Source organism: Trichosurus vulpecula, chromosome 5 (genome assembly GCF_011100635.1).
Source record: "Trichosurus vulpecula isolate mTriVul1 chromosome 5, mTriVul1.pri, whole genome shotgun sequence".
NCBI lineage: Eukaryota > Metazoa > Chordata > Mammalia > Diprotodontia > Phalangeridae > Trichosurus > Trichosurus vulpecula.
Window position 1 is genome coordinate 273,111,436 of NC_050577.1, and position 27,776 is coordinate 273,139,211.

Sequence of the window (27,776 nt, forward strand, 5' to 3'; positions counted from 1 at the left end):
TTTACAACGTGCTTGTTAAAAAGATTTATTATACAAAAAAATTAAAGCAAGAGGCTATGGCCAGTTTTTTTTTTCTTTTTCTTTTTCAGGGGGAGGGATAAGGAGGGAGGAAAGCTGGAGGGAGAAGCCTTTCCTCCAACTCAACATCTCCCATTAAGGCCTAGAGACAGTTTTCCCCACTCCCTTGGAGTGAGAACCTGTAGGATACAGCCCCAGCCAAGGCAGAGATGGGGGCAAAAGGGGTTAGGAGGGGAATATTTTGAGGGGAGTGTTGGAGCTATAGCCTGAAGGCACGTGGGGTGCATGTGCACGCGTGGGTGGGGGTGGAGATATGAGTTTCAGAAGGGCAGAGTATCCATGAAGATCTTGTCCACAATGGCAGGGGGTGGCACCAGGTCCTCCAGTTTGAGGTAGAAGATTCGCTGCAGCCCTTGGGTACACAGGGTGCGTAGTTCGGGCAGCTTGCCCAGGAGGCGAGACAGGCAGCTGGGGGGCTGGGGCTCCCCTGACGTGGATGACACGTGCTCCTTCAGACAGCCTGCGATTCGGTTCTGCAGCTCTTCCACCTTCCGAGGCTCCTGCAGCCCATGGCGGTCTGTGGGTGGAGAGTAGGGCAGGTGAGCTACGTGGCCAGGACATGATGGACATTCTGCTTTGCCCAGGCTGCGATCTAGGACTCCTGGCAAGATCCCTGCACCTCCAAGAGAATTTGCCCTGTAGACTATTATGGAAGTATGTTTTATATGACTTCACATGTATTATCAATATCAAATTGCTTACCTTCTCAAAGAGAAGGAAAGAGAGAATCCAGAACTCAAAATTTTTAAAAATCTATGTTAAAACGTAATTGAGAAATATTTAATGAAATAAATGTTAGCTTGTGTGACCCTGGGCAGGTCGCTTAACCCTGTTTGCCTCAGTTTCCTCTTCTGTGAAATGAGCTGAAGAAGGAAATGGTAAACCACTGCAGCATCTTTGCTAAGAAAACCCCCAAAGGGGTCAAGAAGAGTCAGAGATGACTGAACATGACTAAACAACATATTAAAAAGAACAAAAAAAGACTTTGCCTGTTGAGTCCCCCAAGTATGTTCCCTTCACAGCTGATTTTACACACAGCCCCCAGGAGCTGGCTTTCCCCTTGGGACTCTCTCCAACCCATGAGCAACATCTATAGTCACAGCCTCCTTCCATTACCACACTCCACCTGCTCTCGGGGTCTGTGTCTCCCTCTCTCTGGACTCAGTGCTGTCAAACACATACCCAGCTGCAACATTTCCCAGTGCAGCCAGAACAAGACTAAAATATAATTGGGAAACATTTAACAAAATATTTAAAAATACAATAGAACCTAATGTTAACATGTGGTTTTCTTTCTTCTTTTTAATGCAATGGGGTTAAGTGACTTGCCCAGGGTCACACAGCTACTAAGTGTCTGAGGCTGGATTTAAACTGAGGTCCTCCCTGACTCCAGGGCCAGTGACTCTAGCCACTGCACCATCTAGCTACCCCTGATATGTGGTTTTCTAAGTAGATACGTGGTTGTCAGGGATTCTCATGCACATTTAGTAGCCATTTTTATTTGTTTCACACTACTGCCTTTAAGGGTCACCTCTTCCAAGAAGCCCTCCCTCACTACCTGAGGCCAGCGATCAATGCCTTCCCTCTTTGAATTCATTTAGCACCTGTCCCATACTCACTTTGCTTTGTATTATTGCTGGTTCATATGGACAGTCTTGCCTCCTCCCTGAACCCGATCCCAAGCTCCCTAAGTCAGGGAAGGGACTAGCTTCTGGCTTAGTGCTCAGTCACAAAGTCGGGTACCCAATGACATGGCTGTGGATTAGTGACACATAGGGCCTGGCTTTGGGGAGAGAGTAACCCAGCCATCTCCCCCTTCAGGCAGACAGTGCTTAGCTTAGCTTCTCACCTCTCCAGCCCCCTCCTTACCAGTGATGATGACAAGGGCGGCGAGGCAGGAGAAGGCTGGGACGTCAATGACCATGCTGTGCAGGGATCGAGAAAAGGCCAGGATGCTGTCGATCCAGTCCCCAAAACCACGGACGCACTGCAGCCGATGCAGAACCAGCCCCGTGCAGAAGATCAGCTTCCCTTCCCCAGGCTTGGACCTGTGTATGGTGGTTGGGGGTAGCGGGGAGGGAGAGATAGATAGGTACAGAGGACGTGAGGTCTGTGGTCCTCAATGATGGTGCCCTTTCCTCAACAAGGATACACAAAAGGGAATGTGGCAAATGTAGGAGAGAACTCCCTCTGTATCTGAGGCTGGGTGGGAAAGAAAGGATGAGGAGACTGGAAGAGAATGGAAAACAGGTCATAGCCAGAATCAGGGGGCAGGGAAGGGAAAAAGTGGAAGATACCCAAGACATACATAGGAGGTGCTTCCTGACAAGAGCCAGAGATTAGGAAGAGGTGGCTGGGGATACATTTGGGGTCTAGGGACAGAAAAGAGTCCCTAAGGCAGGATACCTGTAGGCTAGTCGGAGGATGAAGAGTTCCAAGAAGGCAGACTCCAACAGCAGGTCCTGGTCAGCTGGTGGAAGGTCCAAAAAGCCAGGGATTTTCTCTGCCCACTTGCGAATCACATCCATGGAGCCGGAAAGCAGATCGTAAAATTGTTGTACGTCTCCGGGGTCCTCTTTCCCAAACTGGGGCAGTGCTAACTCCTGAAACTGAGGAGGCCAAGGGGGGAGTCAGTATCTTCAGAAAAAGGCTGAGCTAGAACACTGTATCACAAAATCCACCTCTCCAGGGGGCTCTCCTCTCTCCAAGGGGATCATGCTGGTGGGGGAGGTGGAGGGAGAGGGGTTGAGGATCCCAGGACCCCATTCCTCTCACTGCTCAAGCCAGGCAGGAGCACGACTCACCTTGGAGTAGTCCAATTTAGCAGTGCTGGGCACAGAGTCGATGTGTGCCCGTACGAGGGAGGTGAGGAGGTTCACAGGAGAAGAATCTGGAGTCTGCTTGGGTTTGGAGGGGAGGCGACCCCGACGTCCCTTCAGACTGTCTGTTCGGACCACTAGAGAGATCAGGTCAGAGGTTAGCAAACAGGGTTTGAGTGGAGGAATGGGGAGCCCCAAGACTTCCCACCCAATGTGGATTCATCACTAGAAACAACACTGTCCTTCTCTCCAACCTGGAGTTGGGGGCCATGACCCTAAGAAGAGTCTCATTGGGTCAGCAAATTGAAAGTAAGCACCCTTGGAAAGCCATATCAATGACCTAGGGCAGGCACTCTTAATCTTTTGGTATCCTAGATATTCCTTTTAGAGTTTGGTGAAACCTATGGACCCCTTTTTGAGTCATGTTTTTAAATGCATAAAAAACATACAATTTCAAAGAAAACCTGGAATACAATTATTAAAAAAATGCAAAGACAAGCATGCAAAGGGAGCTTGTCTGGAGGAGCCCACCCATCTCACAATCCCCAGGGATCACCATGAACCCCACCACGCATCCTCTCTTAGACCAGTCCCCTCCTCACTACCTGTCCACCTTGACCTTGACCCAACTGTCACTCCACTTCCTCCAGATCTATGAGCCCCTTTCTCCTGCTCAGCCTCTGTCCCCCTCAGCCTGGGCCCCACCACCCACCTTCTTTCACCATGCCCACAGCCAGACACTTCTGGAAACGGCAGAACTGGCACCGGTTTCGACGCCTCTTGTCCACGGGACAGTCCTTATTGGCCAGGCACACGTACTTGGCGTTTTTCTGCACCGTTCGCTGGGGGAGGGAAGGGGGCAGAGAAGGAACAAGCTGTCAGGACTCAGAGTTGGAGGAGGGAAGAAACTCGATGGGAGGGGGGTGCCTTCCAAGATCCTGCCGCCGCCTGGACAAAAGCGGCTTCTGTTCCCAGCTATTTTTCTAACATTTGGGGCGGCCGGGGAGGTGGGGAGGAGTAGGAGAGGAGGGTCTTGGGGGGGGAATGGGAAGGTTTCACATTTCTCCAAGAAGCCAGCCCAAGGACATGGAGATGGGGGGTGGGGGGGTGGGGAAGGACTCCCCAGACCCTGCACCTGTACTTTTCAATCTGTCTGTTTCTGCTAGTCCCTCCTCCTGTGGAATACATGAGGACTGGGGAGAGGCTGGAGTGAGGGAAGCGGGGGAGGGAGTGGGGCACAAACCCAGCACTGGGACAAGAACACAGCCTGTTCCAGAGTCCCATTCCCTACCACCCTCCAAGACCTCTTCCCAGTTCCTTTCATCCCCTGCCAGGAACATGCCTGCCCCGGGGCTCTTGCTCTCCCCCCATCCCCCACCTTAGGGGTTTGGGGGGTGGGGGTGCCGAAGAGTGGAAAATTCAGAGCCTAGACATCCTGGAGACTTGCAGCCCTTCACCACCCAGGAACTTGGAGGAGCTTTGTCTCATTCCCCTACATGGAAGGCCACTGCCCTCTCCCCTAGGTCCCAGGATCCCAGAATCTAGCCCCCACTTCTTCATCCAAAGGAATTCTAGATTCTTGGGTTTGAGATGGCAGGAACCCTCAAGAACGTCTAGCCAACACCCCTTCCTGTTACAAATGAGGAAACTGAGAGAGCCAGAGAGGGCAAGGGGTTTCCTCAATGTGACACTGGTACAAATCAGAAGCCCAGCTGGGATTTGAACCCATCTCCAAATTCAGTGCTCTTTCTGACACGTACACCATGACCCTTCTCCACGTAGGGGAAAGCAAAAGGTGTGTGAGGGACCAGAGCTGGCTTTGCCCCTTCAGAGAAGACCCCAACTGTGCCTGACCTCAGTCTCCTCCCTTCCTCTGCCATCTGTCACTATCAACAGAGGAGCAACAGTCAAGTGAAAGAAGGGGGTGCTAGGGGACAGAGTGGACCCAGCAGCAAATGGATAGTTACCTTGAAGAAGCCTTTGCAGCCCTCACAGGTTCGGACACCGTAGTGCTGACAGGAGGCATTGTCCCCGCAGACAGCACAGCGACCTTCCATCCCCCCAGGGACCCCAGTCCGAGCCTTGGCTGGAGACAAGGGCCCATCTAGGTGGGGGGAGCCAGATGCCAGGGCAGAAAAGACAGCCTGTCCATAGCCTTCACCCTCCCCCAGCCGGTGAGCAGGCTGGGGTGGGAGCAGCTTCAGGGGACTCGGTGACATGGTTGGGCTTGGGGCAGCAGGGGGGCTAAAGGAAAAAAACGCAGGAGGCTGGGGGCGACCCTTGGGCATCTGCTCTGTCCATGCACGAAGACTGTCATAAGTCTGGTTGGGGGAGAAGGGGCCAAAGGAGCTCCCATCCCAGGGGGAGAGCTGCGGGGGCTGGAAACCGGGGGTGGATGGGGATGGGGCTGAGCAGGGACTGCCGTAGTAGTCTGAGCCGCTGGATGAGAGGGTCTCATCCAGCTGATTGCTGAAGGAGCCAGGGTAGCAGCCATAGATTTGAAAGTCCTCAAACTTGAATGAAGAGGAGGCCGGGGAGGTGGCTGAGGATGACGACGTGGAGGAAGAAGAGGAGGATGTGGAAGAGGAAGAGGAAGAGGAGGCAGGTTGGGTAGCCCCCGGCAGCTGGTAGAGGAAGGTGTCAAACTCGCCCGTGTAGCTATCCATAAAGGTGCTGAAGCTGGGCAGGGCAGTGGGAGCTGTGGGAGGCACTTCCGGGCCAGCCAGGTCCATGGTGATCTTGGTGAAGCCAGATTGGATCAGGGGGTCAATGGCAAAATGGTCACGGGGTCCTGGACTCTGAGCTGATGTCCCATACTGGGCTGGGATACAGGGCATCTCTGTAGCAGGGAAAGGAAAAAGGGAAAGAGATCCTCATTTCCTACATCCCTCCTCACCTGACCTCTCAGGTCTAGCTTCCAGAGGATGGGGAAATCAAGACATTTGCTATCCACAACTCCTGAATCCCTGGAGTCTTACAGTGGAGATCTAGGAGTGGAGACATAACTGTAAATACCCCTATGCAGCCAGGGTAAGGATGGGGGGGTGTGTTGGACTTAGTGAGGAAAAGCCCAGCCCACACCCTAGTCTGGTTTAGAAGTGAAAAGGCCCTAAAGAACAGCACCAAATGAAACACTTTTCTGCTGGAGGAGAAGGGATGCCTTGATCTAACCAAGAAGCAATCTGGAGCTGGGCTTTCGGGCAAATGGTGATTCCCTTCCCCTCCCTTGTGGCTGAAAGAAACCTGCCCAACCCCCTCACCCAGCCTACACAGACAGCACACATACACACATACACCCCATCACTAGGGGGCCTGAAGCAACAACTACACCCACTCTGAACGTGGAAAGGTAAAGTGGTGAGCTCCCAAGCTCTAACTGGACCCCTCACTGTTGGCTTCCCCAAAGAGTCAGGTCATCCTTGGGCCCCAGCCCCGGGAGAAAGCAAGCTGATCAGGTAACATGGCTCAAAGACCTTTAAAGGTCGAAGGCGTGCTGGAGAGGAGCTCACTTGGACTGGAAAGGCAAGGAGAGGAAGATACCAAAGGCTACGGGATCCCAAGAAGGAGAAGAGACAGTTTTTGGGAGGGATTCCAAGGCTGCCTCCAAAGACATTTTTCCTTGTTTTTTTTCTAAGTGTCATTTCCAAAGCCAGCTGAAGGTACCTTGTGGAGGGGGGGGGGAGGGGGAACAGGGAAGACGATTCTGGGCCCCAGCCAATGAGCCCTTTTGACTCTCAGGTTTCACTCTAAATCAGTGTCTGGCCCAGGAATCCCATAGGAGAGGGGACAGGGAAAGGCTCATTTTATCTTTCCTTCACCTGTAATTCAGGAAGCCCCAAAGGGAAAACAGAAAGAGCTCCAGAAGAAATCTTAAAGCCTACGTACAGATTATGGATGACTGGGATTGGGAAGTAATAGGGGCCTGAAACAGAGGGGGAAGAGCAAAATAGGATGAAGGTTCAGATTCAAACTCTCCTGCTCTCCTACTAACTTGATATGTGACCTTGGTTGGGCAAGTCAATGTACGACCTCTCTGGGCTCCATTTTCCTTATCTGTAAAATGGGGTGGGGGCTAGTCTAAATGACCTTCATACATGACCTGAACAATTCAGGGACATGGGGCTCCCTAGCCCCAGAGAGAGAAATACCTTCAGATGAGGATACCCCTGTGCCAGGAGGGGCGGGTATGCTCCCCCCCCACCAGCCTGGGCTTGCCAAGGGAACAAGGAACCCTCCTGCTCCGCCCCATCCATTATCTTGGTGGGCACATAGCACAAAGAGTAGGATTAATGGGGTGGGAACAGGGGTAGTTGGGAGTGGCCCTGTCCTAGCCTGAAGTCATTCACACAATCCAAGGACAACAAGCCCCTTATAAATCTGTGCCAGGTCCCTTTTGGATGCTACTGAAGTTTTAAGTAGCATTGGGAAGTAGGGAAGGGAGGGGGAGAAGGGGAGGTGATTCAAGCAAAGGAGATGGACTTTGTCTCCCCCTCCCCCACCCAAGTGAGGATAGGGTCACATCACCCCTCCCAAAATGAGGTTGGGGGGGATTACATGTCCCCCCCATCCCAAAGTGAGCCTGGGAGGGACAGGACTGCATTCTCCCTTCCTCCCCCCCAAAAAGCAAGCCTAACGGAAAGGTGGGAAAGGCTAGAGGTAGGTGTATGTGGGAGAGTAAGCAGAACACTGAATGTTGTTCCAAGGCAGTTTGTTCCAAAGTTCCACATCCCGATCAATAACCAACTCTTCTAAGCAGTGTCTCAGAACTGCCCCCAATCATTATTACAGTTTCCTAATTACCTCTGGCTCCCCAGACCAGGAGGGACTCCATCACTTGATAAAATAAGATATAGTTGACAGATGATGCCACCACCCCCAAATCCTCTACTCACAGCTCCCTCCAGAAAGGATACAAACACCCAAAAATGGGAGGGGGGAAAGAGAGGAGGGGAGGGGCTAGGGAGGAGGAAGGGGAAGGCTGGAGAGAATCCGGCTTAAGGCAGGTGTTGGCAACAGTGCAGGCTGCACCTGTTCCTCCAAACCAGCCCCAAGCTGCACCCCACCTGTGAGATCTAGCTTCCTGAGGGGTGGGGGGAGGAGAGGGAAATGAGGGCTACCTGGGGGGAGGAGCATCCTCAGGGAGTGGGCACTGCTGCAAAGTCTGGGTATTTTATGTAACTACAAAACCCCAAATCCCACCACCTTCCCCAAGGCAAAATGTGTTAAGTGTGGGTGTGCACTGAGGGCAAACCCCTTCCAGCTCTACTAGCCACACTCTGGGGCTTTCGGAGAAAAACACAGACCTAAGACACAGTTTGGCCTCCCTCTCCCCCCCACCCCCATTCCCCTCAATCCAATAACTCCGTGTGATTATTGTGCCCTGCATTTCAAAAAAGACCAAGAGAGTCTGCAGCTCCGCTCGTTTGCCCCAGTTCCCCGCTCTCTCTTCCCTCTCCCCACGCCCCCCACCCCACACACAACCAGTACAACTGTATCTTCCACTGTCTGAAACTTATTTCCTCCCTCTATGCTGAGTTTAGGCTACTGCAGGGTGGATACAGAAGAAAAGAATCTCCTGCCTACCCGCCTGCAAAATTAAACCAGCCCGAAAGGCAGGTTCAAGAAAGTGACTGGAGGGGAGGGGAGGAGCCGTAGTGAGAAAGCCCTGAGCACACATTGTCCTAAAGACCGACCAAGCAATATGAAATTCAGTAACGTCGGTGGCAGCAACCCACAGACGATGTTGGCCCCACACCCTGCTTACCAGAGGAGGGGCTACCGGCTGCCCGAGAGACCCCAATGCCCCAAAGCCGGGACGTGAAAGAGGTTTCAACTTAATAAGCACAGTCCTTGCTGTGTCCCGAGGGCTGAGGACTTCAAGGGTCACAGCGAGTACGCAGTAGGGGTATGTTTCATCACCCCGTGGTTGCTCCCAAGTCATTAGTCATTCATCTCCAGCTGTTCCACACCTTTGCACAAGACACACCTCGCCGAACCCAAGTCCATATCCTGCTTCAACCAGTGTGCGCCGTTCCCATCTCATCCCTCCTTAGTAGCATTTCTGTCCCCATGAAAACCCAGACCGACGGCAGTCCTCAGCTTCAGCACGAGCATCATGCACCCCCCTCTTGGTCCACTGCCACACACCCCACCCCCTGCATCCCCAAGCGAACCCCCAAAACACACTCACACAACATCCTCAAAGCGCTCCATCCTGCAGACCTCTTGGTTAGTTACCTACCCAGGGGACTTTCGTCCTGCAGCTGCTCCTTCTCCAGCCCAAGTCTGCCAGCTGGGGCCAGGGCAAGAGCCCGGCTTTGCAACCTGGGTCCCGCAGCCCCAGTGCTTCCCCCCAAACTCTGCAGCCTCCGCCACTGGGGCTCTCCAAGCGAGCCAGTGTCTCCTCTTAAGGACTCCGTGACGCACGGAGAGGGGCGGGGGCGCCACTGACGCACGCGGGCCGGGAGCTCTCCTGGCCATACAAGGGCGCGGGGGGCGGCGCGGTTCCGGCTAGAGGGAAGGCCGGGGGAGCGCTGGGAGGGGGAGCCCTAATGGGCGGGGCGCGCGAGCCTGGAATGTCTGCGCGCGTGACGCACTCGGGGTTCCATTGACGCAAGGAGCGGGGATTGTTTGATCTATAAATAGCCTCCGCTCGCCCGCCAGGCAGGCTAAAAATAGCCTGGGCCTGGCTCCCCCTCTCTCCCCTGCCCCGCTAAAGAAGGGTCCGGAGGGGAGGGGAGGACCAGGGCAAAGGGGCTCCCCTAAGCCCAGGATCTCCCCTCCTCGGGGATGCTCCGTTCCTGGGGGTTGCCCGGGTGGTGCCCACTGCCTTTGAACTTGGCCAGCCAGGTCCGAAGGTGGAAAGAAGGTGGAGGCTGCTCTGCGGAGACCGCTGTGGTCGCGCTCGTAGCCACAAGCTGGACCCACCCGAGATCGCAGCCCGGTGCTTTGGAAAGCCGGGACCCCGGCTGGCGGGGAGACCCCGCGCCTTCCGGATCTGCTCCAACACCCGCGACTTTCTTACATTTGACCCCGGAGGGAAGGGGAGAAGGGGGCAGAGCAGCGCAGAACGGCGCGGCCCGTTAGGGGCAGCCTGGCTATAAGAGGCCGCCCCTGGGAACTTCAGGGGTGGGACAGACCCGCCCTCCAAAGGGCTACTCGGGTATTCCCGGGCACCACCACTCCCTCCCCCGCCAACTTTCTCCTGGACTTATCATCCTACCCTCGGGCCAAATAAGATTGGTGTTAGTTCGGAAAGGAGGCTAGGGATTATCTATATCCAGTTCGCCTCCCCCCAACCCCCCAATTATACAGAAGGAAACCGACTTGCCCACGGTCACCCAGGTACCGCTAGTGAGAGTTCGACTGAGCCCCCCAGTGAATGCTCCGACACCTATACCGAGGTCCCCACATTATACCCACCTCACCCTCAGCGTCTACAAGTAGAAACCCCCCACCCAAGCATTTCTCCTGGGCATATCTCTGGCCACCACCCTGCTCCCAACTTCCCTCGAAGTCTCCCTTTAACCCGAGATATTCCAGTTCTAAGTCAGATCTGTGGTCAATGGCCAGGGGGTCGGATAACAGGGAGAATAAAAAAAATTTGACATTTATATAGGCTTTAAGGTTTGCAAAATACTTTACATACATACAGGGACACCCTGTATATGTTCTCATTTGAGCCTCCCCATTTTACAAACGGGGAAACTGAGGCTTGGAGAGGTTAAAATGATTTTCTCAAAGTCGAGGGGGTGGGCAGAGGATTACAACTATTTGAGCCAAAGCCTCCCCAGACTCCAGGTTCAGCTTTCTTTCCATTACACCACACGGGAACAACTTAGACTTTGGGAAGTAAGAAACAGCAATCCTGATATGAAACTCCACTCCTAAGTGAGGTCTTCATTGGGATGCCTCTTCTAACCTTACAATGGGGTACACAGGTTCTAGAGCTAAAACTAAGGGAGTAAAGGCTAGCATTTAGAAAGCCCCTTAAGGTTTGCAAAACATTCTTTACAGGCCGTTCTCTCATTGGATCCCAAAAGGCTGAGTTCAGGTGCATTGGGGGAAGGAAAAGAGAGAAGGGAGATTATGAAGACACACCAGAACCAGCCAGGGTTCAGAATGACCAGGCCTCAAACTACAGTCTGCCCAGTATGAAGAACTGGGTGCCAGAGGAAACAATTAGGGAAGTAGAACAGGAAGGAACCCTCCCATTAAACCCATTTATTTAGAAATAGCAAAAAAAAACCTGGCCAGGGCAAGAAGTCAGAGCTAAGTCTCTCTCCCTCTCTCTCTCTCTCTCTCTCTCTCTCTCTCTCTCACACACACACACACACACACACACACACACACACACACGGCTGATCATTCACTGTTAACTTTTCAAACCACTTTCAAGTTCATTAACATTCTTTTCTTCCTTCCACTCCCCCACCTCCATCCCCAATTAATTTCCATCAAAATAGTCAGAAATTCAGACTCCTGAATCCTTACAAATCTACGACTCCAGCCCAGGGGTCTCTCCTCAGCTATATCTCTACCTGGATGATACCAACACCTAGCCCCTCAACACGTAGGAAAATAAAACTCAAACAACTCTCCCCCCAAAACAAGAACTACAGGTAAGAAACTCTGAAGTCCTCTTGGCGAAAACAAGGAACTCTGTCACTCCTTTCTCTGAAGAGCATTCTCCAATTCAGCCTAGATCCTCCCCACCATTGCTACCACCCCAGTCCAGGCAGGCCTATACATTCACAGCCGCCATTAATCTATACTAACTAAAAGCCTTCCTTAGAACACTATTTTCACCATTTTTTTAGGGGGGAAGGCAGGGCAATTGGGGTTAAGTGACTTGCCCAAGGTCACACAACTAGTGTGTCAAGTATCTCAGGCCAGGGCCAGTGCACTACTCACTGTGCCACCTAGCTGCCCTAGGAGCCCCGAGGAGCTTATTCCTATCCTCACCCCATCAGAGAGTCATAGGAGGTTATTGCAGGGAGCTCAGAGTATTATTACCCCACTTAACAGTCTCAAGAGAGAGAAAATGACTGGTCCCAAGTCACTCAGCTGGCAAATGGCAAGAACCGGAGTCACTGGATTTGGGTCAAAAGTTCTTTCCATTATAATATGCTGTCCTAGTGGATTTTTCCCCTTACTCCCTGACTGAAATGGGCCCCACTAAATGCTTGGAAACAGTGTGGAATGAAGCCAAACATGCCCTTTCCTCCTCTTTCACTTCAGGCCTCAACTCAGTTCTTATAAAGCCCCGGAAACTGAGCCCTCAAACAAGGTGGATGAGGCCCTAAACACAGATTATAAAAGCATCCATATCTCTACAGGGGACTCAATGTTGATAGGTAAGAATCCAGTCCTAGACAATTCTCCCCACCCTGTCCCTGGCACTCCTGGGGCTCTCCATTCCACAACACATCTTCAGAAAATAGAAACTCATTTTAATACTGGAACAAAATGCAAATAAAAAGGGAAGGTCAGTCTCTGACATCTCTCCAACCCAATCACCACAAGATAGATTCCAAACCAAATAAAAATAATTTGGAAATGCTGCTGCTTCTGGTTATCCACATCAGGCTCCCCCTTCCATCAGCACAGGAAACAGAAAGTTGATGGCAGGGCTGTACATGTCCCCTAGAGGAGGGAATCCCCAGGCGATCACGCCCTCCATTTTCCAACAGACACTATACTGCTCCCAGGCAGTTACTAGGTGGCTGAAGGAGATGAAGTGCAGGGCCTGAAGTTGGGAAGACTCCTCTTCCTGAGTTCAAATTTGACCTCAGACATTTACTACCTGTGTGACCCTGGCAAGTCACTTAATACTGTTTGCCTCAGTTTCCTCACCTGTAAAACAAGCTGGAGAAGGAAACGGCAAACCACTGCAGTATCTTTGCCAACAAAATCCCAAATGGGGTCAAGATGGCACAGACATGACTGAAACAACTGAACAAGAATACCTCTGTCCATCTGCATGGGCAAGGTAGGAATTTCCTTGTGAAATCTTCCTCTGTCAATGAAAGCACAAGTCTAGACCTCCCTCCCACAATGTGCAAGACACTATGCTATATGCTGGGGATACAAAACAAAAAACAGCCCCTGTCCTAGAGGAACTCAGAGTCTGGGGTCTCGACCTACAGTTTAAGAAGCACTGAAGGGGTTTCAAGTGGAAAAAGTTTAAGAAGCCCTGTACTAGAAGAATAAACCACGTACGTAAAGAGGTATATACAGGGTAATTTGAGGAGGGATAGAACACTGACACTTGGGAGATCAGGAGAGGCTTCCTTTAGGAGGGAGGCAGCATCTGAACTGGACATTGAGGGAAAATGAAGATTCTGAAAGACAGATGAAGGACCGGCGCATTTCAGGAATGGAGAATGGTTTGTGAGAAAGCATGGAGGAGAAGGAATATCAGCAAGAAGGTGTGGCTGGAATCTGGAGTATGGGTCTATGGAATAGGAAATAAGTCTGGAAAGGCATGTGGGAACCTCAAATAACAGGCAGCTAAGTGTTGTACTGAATAATGAACTGGACCTGGAAGGCAAGATCTGGGTTCAAAATCCCAGCTGTGTCAGGATAAGTCATTTAACTACCTCTGTTTCCTTTATCAGTATAATACTAGCATCTACCTCCCAGGGTTGTTGTGAGGATCGAGCGAGATAATACATAGAAAGCACTTTTCAAACCATAAAGTATTATAGAAATGTCAGCTATTAACAGGCCAGAAGGTCTGTATGTCATCCTATTATAAGCAATAGAGAATCACAGAAGTTTTTTGAGTAAGGGAGTGAAATAGACCTGTGCTTTGGGGAGATGATTTTGGCAGCTTTGTGGAGTTTGTGGAGATTGAGGAGGGAAGAGATTGGAAGCAAGAAGACGAAGGAGGAGGATTTTTTTTTCATCTTTTACTCCCCCCTTTTTCTGCTCCTCTTTTATGAACTGTCTTCCTTCACTTGTATCTGTATTCCCAGAGCTTTAAAGGCATAGTACTTCACTTAATAAATGTCTGTTGAATAACTAACTACAGTAGTCCCATCAAGAGGGGATGAGGGCCTAAATTAACACAATGGCTATGTGATAGAGAGAAGGGGATGGATTCAAGAGATGCTGTGAAGGTCCAAGATTCAAGAAGACTTAAGGACTAATTAGGAGATGGGTGGGGTGGGAGAAGGAGGGGAGGTACAGAGTCCACAGTGACTCTGAGGTTATGAACCTGGATGCCTGGAAAGATGACGGTACCCTCCACAGAAATAAGGCTGTTTTGTAGAAAGTTTGGTTTTTGAGAGGTCTATAAGATATCTAGGCAGAGAGGCACTTAGACCCCTAGGTCAAGGACTGACAACTTGTACAGTGATCCCTTCCACATCAGGACTTTCAATATATCAGGTTTCAATATATCACAGATTGGCATGAGAAATTAAATGGGAATTTGGGGGGAGTTTTGCAGATGCTGCAGATGATATTTGAAGGCCAGCAGAAGACACAGAAAAAAATTTAGAAACTCAGAAATACATAAAATATATCTATAGTACTATACAATATCAATACCCCTATAAAGAAAAAGAAAAATTCAGGCTTCTTCTCTGGCACAAAGGGAAGACCAAAAAATTTTACACAGATTTTCCAGATTGTGGGGACACTACACCCCTAACCCTGGTGATGTGAAGGGGATAACTGTACACTAGAAATATTTCCATGAGTCCAAGCAGAGAGGCCCAACTAGCCATCAACCTTTCAGAACCCTCTGAGATCCATGAACTGTCCATAGATTTATTCATCTAATTCTACCAAATGGGAAAGCATCAGAATCCTTAAGAAGGCCCCATGACTACTCTGTCACCCCTGGTCACCTGGTACCAGAGCTAAGGCACACATCCCCAGGCATCCAGACTCAAGAATCACAGGATTCCAGCTGGAAAGGACCTTAAGGATTTTTGAATCCTAATTTTAAATACGGATTTAAATCCTAATTTTAAAAATTAAATTTCAATCTAGCCTAATCTTCTCATTTTGCAGTTGGTCCCGGAGGCAGAATCATCAATTCTCACAGTTGGGAGGGACCTCAGTCCAACTTGTACCTCAACTTCCCAAATGCTCTTTACCCATATCCCAGAAAAGTATTCCTCTAAGCTTTGTACGTAGACTCTAGTGAGAGGGAACCCACTACTACTCGAAGTAGTCCATTTCATTTTGGAGAGTTCTAATTGTCAAGAAATGTTCCCTTACACTAAGCCTAAATCTGCTATTTCACAACTTCTAACCACTACTGTCTTCTGATTCTAAGCCAGAAAAAAAAGAGTCCAATCCCCTCTCCACATGGCAGCCCTTCAAATAGCTGAAGAAACTAATCATGGTGCCTCCCAAGTCTCTTCTTTTGTAGGCTAAACATCCTTAGCTCCCTCAATCAATCTTCACATGGCATGCTCTTGCGATATGTCCACAATCTTGGTCATCCCCTCTATGGATTCATTCTGACTTCTCAATATCCTTCCTTAATGAATATGCATCCTTGATAAAATGTGGCAGCCAGAACAAAACACAGTACTCCAAATATGGTCTGACCAAAATAGAAAATTTTAGAAGTAGCGCCACCCCCCTCTCAATGGACTCCAAAGCTCCCATGGCTCTTCTGATTGCCACATCACACTGTCCATTCATCCAAGTCCACTCAAAACCCCCATCACTTTCACCTACCTCTCCCTGATCTTGTACTTCTGAAGGTGACTTCTTGGAAATAATATTTAGGACTTTGCATTTTTACCAACCGAATTTCATCGTATTGGATGAAATTATATTACAGAGACACCCCTCTCCTATGCATAGAGTGCTGGACTTGGGGTAGGAAGATCCAAGTTCAAATCTCACCTGAGACACTTACTGGTGTCCCTAGGCCAAGTCATTTAAAACTTCTGTCTGCCTCAGTTTCCTTAATTTTAAAATGGGAGTTATAATTGCATCTCCATCCCAGGGTGGTAGTGAGGATCAAATGAACCATTTGTCAAAGTGCTCTGCACAATGCCTGGCACATTGCAGGTCCTATATAAATGCTTAATCACTGACCCTTCCTTTATTAGATTCAGCTGATGTTCTAGCCCAGGAGTGGGGAACCTGCAGCCTCGAGGCCACGTGTGGCCCTCTAGGTCCTCAAGTGTGGCCCTTTAACTGAACCCAAACTTGACATGTGAAGGCCACATGTGGAAGGTGAGGTTTGGATCCTTCTTCCTGGGAGGTAGGGGCCATTAAGTGACTTGCCCAGGGTCACACCACTAAGAAGTAGGATGCATTCCATTTTCCGGCCTGGCTCTAGAATGCTGCTGCCACAGACAAAAGGCCAGCGAGAGGTCCCTGCCCGGAATGAGACCCCCTCAAGGTGGCACAGCTATATCAGGGCTGGCGCTCACACCCCAACTGTGTCTCCCAGTCTCAGGTCTTCCTGATTCCAATTCCAGCATCACCTAGCTGCCTTGAATTAGAATAATTAGCACTTTTAGAGCCCTTTAAGGTTTGCAAAGTGCTTCACAAATATTAACCCATTTTATCCTCACAATAATCCTGTAAAGGAGGTAAATGACCTTGACGGTACTCTCCCTGATCTACCACCAGTCTGGTAATTGCAAAAAAGAAAAGATGGGGGGGGGGAGTTATATTCTTTTTTTTTTTTTTACAGATGAGGAAACTGAGGTAAATTGAGGTTTCGTGACTTGCCTAGGATATACAGTCATCAAGTATCTAAGGCTGGATTTGAACTCTGGTCTTCCTGACTCCAGGTCTGATGCTCTATCCCCTTCAATACCCAGCTTCAAACTTAGCAGCTCTTCTAAGTCTAATTGTCATCTACATACCAAAGACTCCCAGATTCTCTCTCTCCCTCTCTCTCCCTACACACACACACACACACACACACACACACCCCTCTTGGTGTCACCACCCTCCATTTTTCACTTCCTAACCATCACCCCCACCCCCATGTCCAATCAGTCATCAGGTCTTGTTTCTACCTCCACAATATCCCTGGACTCTCTCCCCTTCTCATTACTGGCATAGTCATCCCTTTGGTTCCAGTATCCTCTCATCTGGAAACAGCCTCCTGAGGGGCCTCCTTGCCTCATGTCTTTCCCCTTTTCAATTCATCTTCCATAGCTGCGACTTCATTCTCCTGCTCAAACTCTAGCAGCTCCTTATCACGACTAGGAGGAAAGAGAACCTTTTCTGTCTGGCTTTGTACAACCTCAAACTTACCTGTCTACCCTTATTACACATTACTCCCCATCATGCACTCTCCTTCTTACTGTTTCTCACATTTAGCACTCCATTTTCCACCTATGTGTTTTTGCCTCTGGAGGTCTCTCTTACCTGGAGTGCCATCCCTCACCTCCACCTCTCAGAATCCTTAGTTTCCTTTAAGCATCAGCTCAATGTCCACCTTCTCCATGAAAACTTACATCCCCTTTGCTGCTACAGTCCTCCCCCAAAATCTATTTCAAATATACCTACAAATTTACAACCTATTTTCCCTGACAGAACATAAACTCCTTGAGGGCAGGGATATCTTTTCTCTTGGCTTTGTAGTCCCAGCACCTAGCACTAAACAGATGTTTGTTCAACTACTGAATCATTGCAAGATGACTGACACAATTCCAAAGGATGCAAGATGAAAAATGCTCTCCACCTCCAAAGAAAGAACTCATGAATGCTGAGTGCAGATTGAAGCAGATTTTTTAACTTTCTTTATTTTTCTTGTTTTATTTTTTGTCTGTTTTCTTTTGCAACATGGCTAATATGGAAATATGTTTTGCGTGACTACACATGTATAATCAATGTCAAATTGCTTGCCTTCTCAAGAAGGGCAAGAGTGAGAGAATTTGGAACTCAAAATTTTAAAAAATGATTGTTAAAAATCTGTTTTACTTATAATTGGGGAATATTTAACAAAATAAATAAACATGTCTTTTAAAAAAAGAAGTCTGGCAGAGGCTTATCAATCACAGCCACCATTTCTTCCAAGGTTCCCTGGGATGGGGGTTATTTGGACATAATGATTTAAGTTCAAAGACGGCTAGGTGAGCCTACATACACTCTGTATTGATCTTGGGTCTCAATCCCAATTCACCACTTTTGTTCTATCCTTTCTAGTCACTCTCCTTGAACAGAGAAAATAGGAGCAAGGTGAGGTGAACAGTTCTATTTTCTCTCTGTCATCTGTTACCATTATCCTATCCACCCCTATCGACGGTCCAATCCCTTCTTTTTGACAGCATTGTTTTAAAGACCAAAAAATACCTCTTTTTATTATCTTCCCCTTAGTTGCTCCTGACACTATTCTTTCCTAATGCCTGTCACCTTTTTGTATTCATCTTTTCTTTGTCTCTCTTCTCTGAACCCATCTTTTAAAAATATAAGTCGGTTGACCAAAAAGATCATAAAAATGGGAAAAGGACCCACATATACAAAACTATTTATAGCAGCTCTTTTTGTGGTGGCCAAAATTGGAAATAGAGGGGACGCCCATCAATTGGGAAATGACTGAATGAGTTGTTGTATATGAATGTAATGGAATATTATTGTTCCATAAGAAACGATGAACAGGTGGACTTCAGAAAAACCTGGAAAGACTTATATGAACTGATGCTGAGTGACGTGAGCAGAACATTGTACACAGTAACAGCCACAGTGTGTGATGACTGACTTTGACGGACTTAGCTCTTCTCAGCAATGCGAGGATCTAAGACAACTCCAAAAGACTCATGATGGAAAATGCTATCCACATCCAGAGAAAGAATTATGGAGTCAAATGCAGACTGAAGCAAACTATTTGCTCTCTCTCTTGTTTTTGTTTTCATTGGTTCTCATTCTTCTTTACAACATGACTAATGTGAAAATATGTTTAATAAAAATGTATATGCAGAGCTTAAATCAGATTGCACACCATCTTGGGGAGAGAGGCGGAGAAAGTTTAACACTCAAAAGCTTGTGGGAGTGAATGTTGAAAACTAAAAATGAGTTAAATAATTAAAAAATAAATAAAAGGAAAAAATATAAGTCAGTTGAATAGTTCCTCATGTATCCAAATCAATCTCCTTAGACAATCTGCCTTTTCCACAGCAGAATTTTTACACTTCATTGAGAGCTTCCTATCCCTCACAGATTAACTTCCCAGTAGAATTTTATGCTGCAGAAAATTCATAACAACACTCCTTTATGATAACTAAAAGCTGGGGTGGGGGGAGCGGATGCCCATCAACCAGCAAAAGACTGAAAAAAAAGATGGCATATGGATCTAGAGGAATATTGTAAGAAATGACGCATAGGAGGGATTCAGAGAAGTGTAGGCAGATTTGTAGGAACCAAGGCAGAGAAAAACAGGCAGAACTAACACAACATCTAGACACTGACTACAACAGCGAAAATGAAAATAGCACCTAGAGAAAGTCAAACTTTGAGTGAAAGAAAAACCAACAAAGGTCCCAGAGAACAGAGAATTAGACCTGTTTCTCTCCTCCTAGCAGAGAGGCAGGGAACCGAAAGGTCAGAGCATTGTATAAACTTTCAGATAGAGTCATTCTATCACGCAAATGACTTTCCTTAATTATTACTCTTTGTCAATCTCTGGGGAAAGGGCTTTCAGATTCCCTAAGTGTCAATTCAATTCAAAGAACATTGATTAAGCACCCACTGTATAAAAAGCACTGTGTTTGAGAGTGCAGACAGTTCATCACAATCCTCAGGGGGCTTATAGTTGAAGAAGGGAGTGTGATAATCAAATAACTTTAATGCCAAATAACCCATGGTAAGTTTGCAAAAGAAAAAATCAAGAAATTCACCCTCAAGGATAAAACCTAGTATTCAAGGCCTCCCACAATCTGGTCCCTCGTTATTGCTTTAGTCTCAAACAAACTGTTCTTCTCCCTAACCTTGAAACATACCACCTTGTCCCTTTCACTAAGGTCTTACTAGGATAATCGTTTAGATCCTTTACTTTTATTTGTTCAACTTTTCCAATTCAATTTAAGTCAATAAACACTGGTTAAGCATCAGCTGTGGGGCAGAATACTGAGCTAACGCTAGAGAGATGCAACACAGATACAGCACGGTACCTACCCTCATGGACCCTAGTCTAATCGAGTTAAATGTCCCCAACCCAAATAACTGTAATACATAATACGTGAATATTATAATATGTTATATATCATATAACATCATATAATTAGCATAGTATATAATAACTTATATAATTATATTACATATCTTATAAAATTATCATATCTTATATAATTATTATATAATATTTTATATAATTATTATATATTTTAGTTTATATAAATATTATGCTTATATTATATAATTATATTATATGTAATAACATGGGAAAGAAAGATAACTACCGAGCAGAAGCGGATGTATTGTCCAAGAAGGTCCATGGGAGGTTGTGTTTGAACTGGTTTATAAAAGGGAATAGGAGGAATCCAGCCTGCAGAAATGGGGACCAGGGGCGTCATCCCAATGTTTCTCTTGTCTTCTCAACCAGACCATAAGTTCGTGAAAAGAATCCTACATATGAAGTTACAAAATCTAACTTTTAGCCCTGACCACTAACTGTGCATCTTTGAGCAAATCACTGAAAACTCTCTGAGCCTGTAAAAAAGAAGAAGAAGAACAAGAAGGAGTTGGACTGGATTATAAAACTTCCTTCTCACTCCATAATGGTTAAGATTCTATTAAGGATATAACTCGAGAGACCTGAGGTCTTGTCCCAGCTCCGACACTAGCTGACTGACAGACCTTGAGCCATGGTTTCCTCATCTTTGAAATGAGGATTAGGGCCCTGGTTACCATTTTCATGGGGTTGCTATAAGAATCAAAGGCACTACCAAGTTAAAAAAAAAAAAAGCCGGTACCAAAGACAGATTCTATTAACTCTGGCTGACAGGTCAGGCTGGCTAACATTAGGGAACAGAGACAGCAGGGGTAGGGATCCCAGGCTGGGAACAGAGACAGGTGTGTCCTCAGCTCTCTCCCTGGCCTTGAAACCCTCTAGACCCATATTCTTTTTTTTCTCCTTTCAATTTTTAAATTTGTACTTCTCTTTTTCAGATTATTATCATTTCCTATTGACTCTCTGGCCCCACAGAAACCTCCCTGGTCACAAATCTGTATATACGAGCAAAAGAAATCGAGGTGCCGGCCACATCGGCAAATGGATATTTTGTTCCCCACCTCTAGATTGCCGCCTCTCTGCCAAGAGACAGGAATTATCAGTCTTCTGGAGTCACAACTGGTCACTGTAATTGAGCAGAGTATTGAAGTCTTTCAAAGTTGTTTTCCTTAACTTTATTGCGGCCACTGGGTATATTGTTCTCCAGATTCTGACTGTTCTATATCGGAATTCTTCATGTTAGTCATTTCTTATGGCACAAAGATAATTCATTATATGCTTGTATCAGACATTCCCCAATCAACGGGCACCCACTTTGTTTCCAGATCTTTACTATTACAAAAAGTGCCTGCACAAATACTTCCGTATATTGGGTTATGTTTTACATGATTGCACATGTATAACCTATATCAGATTGCTTACCATCTCAGGGAAGGGGCAGGGAAGGGAGGGATAGAATTTGGAACTCAAAACTTAAAAACAAATGTATATATGGGGGCCTTTCCCTCTGTCTTTGACCTTCTTGGGGTACATCAAATGACATATATGCAAAATATTTTGCAAATCTAAGGGCATTCTGTAAATATTATCATGGTCATCATCATCATCATTATTATCCTTAGGGACCTAATTTCTACCAGAACTAGAAGTTAATAAAGCTATCTCCTTCTTTTTTGGATAAGAAATAGGTGATGCCTATAAACACTTCCAGCTTTAGGCTAGACTTCAGTAAAAACTTCCAGAGTAGAAAGCTAGTAAACGCAAGACTAAAGGGTCTCTCCTTCTCTAGGTACCTTAAAGGTTGAGAATTCTGTCTCTCAATCCAATCTAACCCCACCTTATTCCCCATCTGTCTGGCCAGAAATTTGGCTTGGCTCCTGGAACAACTCTTGTCCTCTCCCTCACGCCAGGGTCTCACGCCACCTTGCAGACCCTATGCCAAATTCCACAGTCCTTCCCTCTGCCCCCTCACCAAGGCCACCACCCAGAGGAGGTGGGCAAGATTTCAATTCCCAAAATAAAAACCTTCTGATAGCAAGACACAGCCGGAAAGACTGAGGCATTTTCCTATTGTTAAAGTATTTTTAGACCCAGGCTCTGGATTTGTTTAGAGACTCACGTTCAGAAGGGGAAAAAAGCGGGGAGAGAGAGGGGGAGAGAGAGAGAGAGAAAAAGAGAGGGAGAGAGAAAGAGAAGTGCATACGTAAAAAACTCTAGTTAATTCTATGTCAGAGCTGAACCCCTGGCCCAGCTCCCAGTCCCACTGCTACTCCAGGGAATGTGTTTTGTGGTGAGGAGACTGGCATTCTTTCAGCTTTTTTCCAAGGGCACAAGACACCAAGGGAAAAGGCAGATGCAGGAACCAGTTAGAAGACCAAGGTTGGGGGAAAGAGGGCTGAAAATTCTAACCGATCCTCAAAGGCCCAGGGACTAAGAGATCCAAGATGATTTGTTAAATAAAACACTGGCTAACAGCAAGCCTGAGGTTTCCCAAAGGTCTTTTCCCTTGCCTTTTTCTTTTTTTTTTTTTTTTTTTGACAAAACTTGTCCTTTACCTAGCCCAGGCAGAAGAAGAACAGAGAAAAGAGTTCATCCACTCGCTGATATTCTAAGGGCTAGCCCCCAGAGCCTATATATGTGAGCATTTTCCAGCTCTAAATGTGGGAAGTTCATGCAGAGGTCTAACCTGCACCCCTCCTATCATGGTTCCAGTACACTCACTCATTCTCATTTGGTCCTCAGTGGAAATTAACAAGTACTGCATGGCAGCAATCATTCCCTCCCCTTCATCCCCTCCTCTCTTACTTATATGTTCACGGCTACAGCAAGGATCAGATGGAAAGGAATTACAAGCCCCTGTCCCCACAACTCACCAGCCTCCTCCTAGTGGTCTGTTTCTGGCTTAGAGATCCTCAGTCAACAAGCAGGGAAGGTCCAAGGGATTGGGGGTGGGGGAAGGGGGGAGGAGAGTGCCTCCCTGATCTGGGAGAGGCAGGTGAGAGGCCAGAGGGAAGAGGAGTGGCTGCCTCCAGCTGGTACTGCAGCCCAAGGTAGGGGAAAGGGGGTGCCTGGGATGTGAAGAGGTCGGGATCCTGGGGCTATTGCTAAGCCAGGGTGTCCTAGTCTGTTTATATTGCAGAAACCTGAGCTGAGTTCTCCTGCGAAGGGGAGGCAGGGAGGAGAGGGGAGAGGAGCCAAGCTAGGGTCTCTCTTGGTTAAGAGTTGGAATTTGGCTCAGGTCAGCAAGAGCCCAAAATACTCAGTTGACAGGGTAGCCGGGTGGTCCCTGCGTGAGCAGGAGCTTGGGCCAGAGCCCAGTCGCTAGTAGACAGGTGCCCACGTCACAAGACCAGCAGCTTCGGGGACTCACGGGGCCTGGGGTTGGCAGGCTCAGCAGGGTGGCCTTGGCACTCCCTTAGGCCATGGAGGGGGGGCAGGGAGGAAGGGAGGGAAGGAAGGGGTATTCCACACCACCACTGCTCAGACAACAGGATGAATGCACAGATCTATAGAACTTGTCTTTTTGTCCCAAATAGTGGCCCAGCTGGTGAAGTTTGGTACAGAGCCTGGGAAGAAGGTAGAGGGAGAGAAAGGAGGGAGAACTAGGGGTAAGGGGCTAGTGCAGTGTGAACCTGACCCTGCTCTCAGCCTCATGTGCTCTCTTGGGCACTGTTCTAGGTCAGGCCCCCCAGGCTGCAACCACCTGCCCCCCCCTTCCGATGACTGTAATCCCCCTTCCCCTCACCCTTGCCAGAGCATGAAGTTACACTCAAGTGGGCTAATAGGGCAGAACCTGCTGCCTGAAGCCAAGAGGACACCATTCCCACAGTTACCTCCCCCAAACTAGGAAGCCCTACATGGTAAGGATCTTTTCCCCACTTCCCTGCAACTGAAAACAGCCTAGCCTCCTTGCCCTCCCCAGAGTTTCTCACACTTTATAACATATATCCTTGAATGAAGCCAGTCAGCCATCCTGGAATAAGCAAGAGGTGGTAACCCACCTTCTGACACCCCCAGAGTCCTTGGCCCTTGTGATAAATATTCTCCGCTGCCCTACCCCTCACCCCAGGCATGTGCCACCACAGGCATAACAGCTTAGAATGGGCTGGGGACAAGGGGCCCCCCTGAACTCCCCTTCTCCCCCAGTTCTGGGACCAGAGGTGCCCCAGAGGCACAAGACAAGCCACCTCAGATGGCATGGCTATCTGTGTAGACCCCAGGGAGGATGAAGTCTAGGTGTGTGACTCATTATCTGAATTGATGAGACCTGGATAGTCTTGCCTGCCTGTTTTGGCCCTGAGCACCTGATCCAAACTGTATCTTACCCTGGGGGCCCTAGAGTATTACAATTCTAGAGAAACCCAGCAACCAAATGTCTTCTTCCCTAGAAACCCAAGTCCTGGACTGGGAGTCAAGGCAGCATAGGATTGATGTTTATCTGGAGGTTTCAATGATCTATACCTCTGCAAGATCATCGATTGAGCCCAGGAAGCAACCTCAGGGATCCTTCAGTCCACCAGCCACATCCATTTTACAGATGGGTAAACTGAGGCCTAGGGAAATGATTTGCCTTGCCTAAGGTCATACAGACAGTAAAGTGGCCAAACTAGAATGTGAACCCCGGTCCTCTGACCCCAGACCCAGGGCTTTACCCACCCCCTACCCTCTTCTTCTACCACTAAAATTCTATGACTGGTTTGAGTTTCCACCTCTGCTACTCTCCAGATGCACAGGTAAATCTGTGAAATTTACAGGGTCAATTTGGGTAAACTGATTCACCTTTCTGGGTCTCAGCTTCCTGTAAAAGGAGAGACTTAGACTGAATAAGGCCTAAAGTCCTTTCTAGTGCTAACATTCTATGATTTTCCCCAAGTGACTGAAGGATATTGTAGATGGGGATGGGGGTGCTGGTGCTTAGGGGTGTCTGTCCTGGCCTTCAAACCAGCTCTGAAATAACTGCCTTTTCTCTTCCCTCCCTTCCAGAAAAAAGGCTGTGCTCCCTATCTCCATAGGCTTAAAGCTCCTGACACCCCCGGGGTCCTTGGCCCTTGTGACAAGTATTCCCCGATGCCCTACCCCTCACCCCAGGCACGTGCCACCACAGGGATAACAGCTGTTGCCATCCCTTCTCGCGCTGCCCTACCCCAGAGCTAGGAACTCCTAATTCCCCACTCTGTCCTGACTCCTTTCCCCCAGCTTACCCTGTGCCACCTCCCCACCCCCACCCCTACTCTCCCTTTCCCACTGTGATTCTTTTGTCTCTTTTCCACTGAGGTTATCAGAATTTCCTGATGGGGTTTTCTTCCTCCAGTCTCCAAATCACATCCACACCATGGTGTGGCTCAGGTCTCCAATACCTACCTTTGGTATAAGATCAGAAAGGCACTGGTGGTTTCCTGTGCACAGCCTACTGCCTCCCCCACCTTGGACCCAGTACAAGGGCCCGCAGATGCCCCTGGTGCCCCTAGCTGAGGATAGGTTCCACTCATAAGCAGAGGCAGCCTAGAGACTGGAGGGGATGGAGTGGAGGAGAAAGGAAGATGGGCAGAACCACAGATGGGAACTTACCCCACAGCTCAGCAGATTAGGTTATATTCAGGGCATTCTTGAAGCATTCCAGGCCTGGTAAAGAGGGACAGAGAGGCCAAGAGACTTGGGGTGGGGGGCCCTGGCCTGGGGCCACCATGGCCGCCTGTGGAGAAAGAACAAGAGTGAGAAACGAGACGGGGATCCAGCTGGTTGCAATCACCAGAGGCCCAGCCAGGAAACAGGCATGAGTGGGAGCTTGGCAAACAGCAGGAACAGACGTAGGAGCCCAATGGTGGGGGGACAGTGGGCGGGCAGGGAGAAAGGAGGGAAGGGTTGAGGTCAGAACACAGGGGCCTCCCTGGGCCATGTGTTAGCACCCACGTCGAGCACGCTCCTGGAACCCCAAACTCCTTAGAGGATCGTGTAGTAGACCCGACAACAGCAAAACAAAACAGAGCAGACCCAAGAAGGGGTTCAGCCAACTCAGGCCCTTGTGACCACTTCAAGGACTCTCCCAGGGATGCTTGGGGCTGGCAGCCAGAACCCTCCTTCTACACAACAGCCTGAGTGACCAGAGCTGGAGCGAGGGTGGGGGTAGAGTGCAGGGGCAGGGTATGGATGAAGAATGGGGCAGGGATCCAGATCTTAACCTGCAGAGGTTTGGAAGAACAGACGCAGGAGCTGGGCTGAGGGCAAGTGTGAAAGGCGTCTTTCCTCCCGAAGACCAAACATGGTTCCAGAAATCTTCTGCCCCTCCCTGATCCACCCCCAATAGACAGAAAGCAACTTTAACCACCTCAAAGGATCTGATGTTGCCAAGAGTGGAGGCCCAGATTAGAGAGAGGCTCCAGGTCAAAGCAGGAGAAGGAGCAGAGAAGACCTCAAAGTCCCTGACCCCCATCCCCAGCTCCTGAGGGGGGGACTGATCCTTAGAAGGTAGCATCCTACTCTATTAATCAGGCAACTGGCTGTTTCCCTTCTGTCCGGAACCCTGCCAAGATGTGGCCAGGGCTGGAGATGGGGAAGGACTGGCAGCAGTTAGGACAGAGAGTGTTGGAGAAAACTGCTCAACTGTTTGCTTCAACCCAACGTGTCCTAGACTATCCCCATTTTAAAACCAATCCTCCCTATTCCAAGCCAGTGCTCTTCTCTCTAGTCCTGAGCTTGTGGGTGGGGGATGGACGGCAGCCAAAAGTCTGGTTATGGCCAGTTATCTTGCCTGCCTTCCTTTCCCAGTCCTGGGATCTGGGCTGGAGAAAGGGAAACAGATATTCAGATATTTCCATGACAAGGAGGAAGGGGGAATAAAGCTGGACTGACAAGCAATGAGGCACAAGCCAGAGGCCTGGGGCTAGGGTGAGCAGCAGCTTGGCTCTATCAGCTAGCTACCTGAGGGGCAAAGGATCCCAGCCCTCTCTTAAGTGGAAAGACAACATACCCAGGGTTCCAACGTCCAGAGAAGCATTCCTCAGTCACGTTTAAGGCGAAGTACCCCTGCCCTCTACCCTCCACCTCCCCTGGGAACTCAAGGCTCCAACCCTAGGCCCCAGACCTCGAGCTTTCTTCATTGATGAGTACTCACCATGTCTACAGATCATTAAAGAAACAGTTGATGATCCAGGGAAGTAGGATTACAAAAGGTCAAGCATGGTCATGCCAGACTCACTTCATCATGTTTTTTGATGCGATGACAGAAGTAGGGGATGCTGTGGATACAGGCTACCTAGATTTAAAAAAAAAACATTCTGATAAACTATTTCATATAGTTCTTGCAAAGAAAATGGAACTCTATGGTTGATATTAAAGCAGATGGATCTAGAACATTTTGGACAGCCAGACCAGTGTTAAACGTGGAAGGGAGAAGAGGTCCCCAGTGGAGTGCCACAGGGATTAATGTTTCTTAACAATTTTATCAATGATTTGGATAAAGGAACAGACGTCATATTCACCAAATCAGCAGATGACACAAAAGTGGGAAGAAGAGTTAACACAGGCGATGACAAGAATCAGGATCCAAGAAGATGTGGCAGGCTACAGCCCTGGACTGAAATGAATAAGTGAAAGGCCCCAGAGATAAATGTAAAGTCTTTCACTTAGGTACCAAAAAGTCAACTTCATGAGAAAAGATGAGGGGGGCAAGGATGTACAGTAGTTGTCTAAACAAGGATCAGGGCACTCCAAGCATAAGA

At 48.4% G+C, this 27,776-nt stretch overlaps 1 protein-coding gene across 3 annotated transcripts; it reads right to left on the minus strand.

Annotated features, from left to right (window-relative positions):
• On the minus strand, positions 1 to 27,202 carry NR4A1 (nuclear receptor subfamily 4 group A member 1). Of its 3 annotated transcripts, XM_036762158.1 has the most exons (8): positions 27,170 to 27,202; positions 25,627 to 25,750; positions 4,865 to 5,736; positions 3,610 to 3,739; positions 2,883 to 3,034; positions 2,485 to 2,687; positions 1,948 to 2,126; positions 1 to 595 (listed from the first exon to the last, which is right to left on the minus strand). In XM_036762158.1, exons 3-8 carry the CDS (start codon positions 5,732 to 5,734, stop codon positions 339 to 341), a joined length of 1,791 nt encoding a protein of 596 aa, XP_036618053.1. In that variant the 5' UTR covers positions 5,735 to 5,736; positions 25,627 to 25,750; positions 27,170 to 27,202; the 3' UTR covers positions 1 to 338. The 3 variants fall into 3 exon arrangements, with proteins under 3 accessions (XP_036618053.1, XP_036618051.1, XP_036618050.1); XM_036762156.1 differs by lacking the exons at positions 25,627 to 25,750; positions 27,170 to 27,202 and adding an exon at positions 22,932 to 23,164; XM_036762155.1 differs by lacking the exons at positions 25,627 to 25,750; positions 27,170 to 27,202 and adding an exon at positions 9,139 to 9,474.
• Between the last annotated feature and the right edge of the window lie 574 nt (positions 27,203 to 27,776).

Coding starts and splice junctions, on each gene's coding strand:
- NR4A1 (XM_036762158.1), bottom strand. CDS start 5,734: ATGCCCTGTATCCCAGCCCAGTATGGGACATCAGCTCAGAGTCCAGGA. Junction 3,035..3,609: donor TGTGGGCATGGTGAAAGAAG/GTGGGTGGTGGG, acceptor TGATCTCTCTAG/TGGTCCGAACAGACAGTCTG. Junction 2,127..2,484: donor ATCCTCCGACTAGCCTACAG/GTATCCTGCCTT, acceptor CACCATACACAG/GTCCAAGCCTGGGGAAGGGA.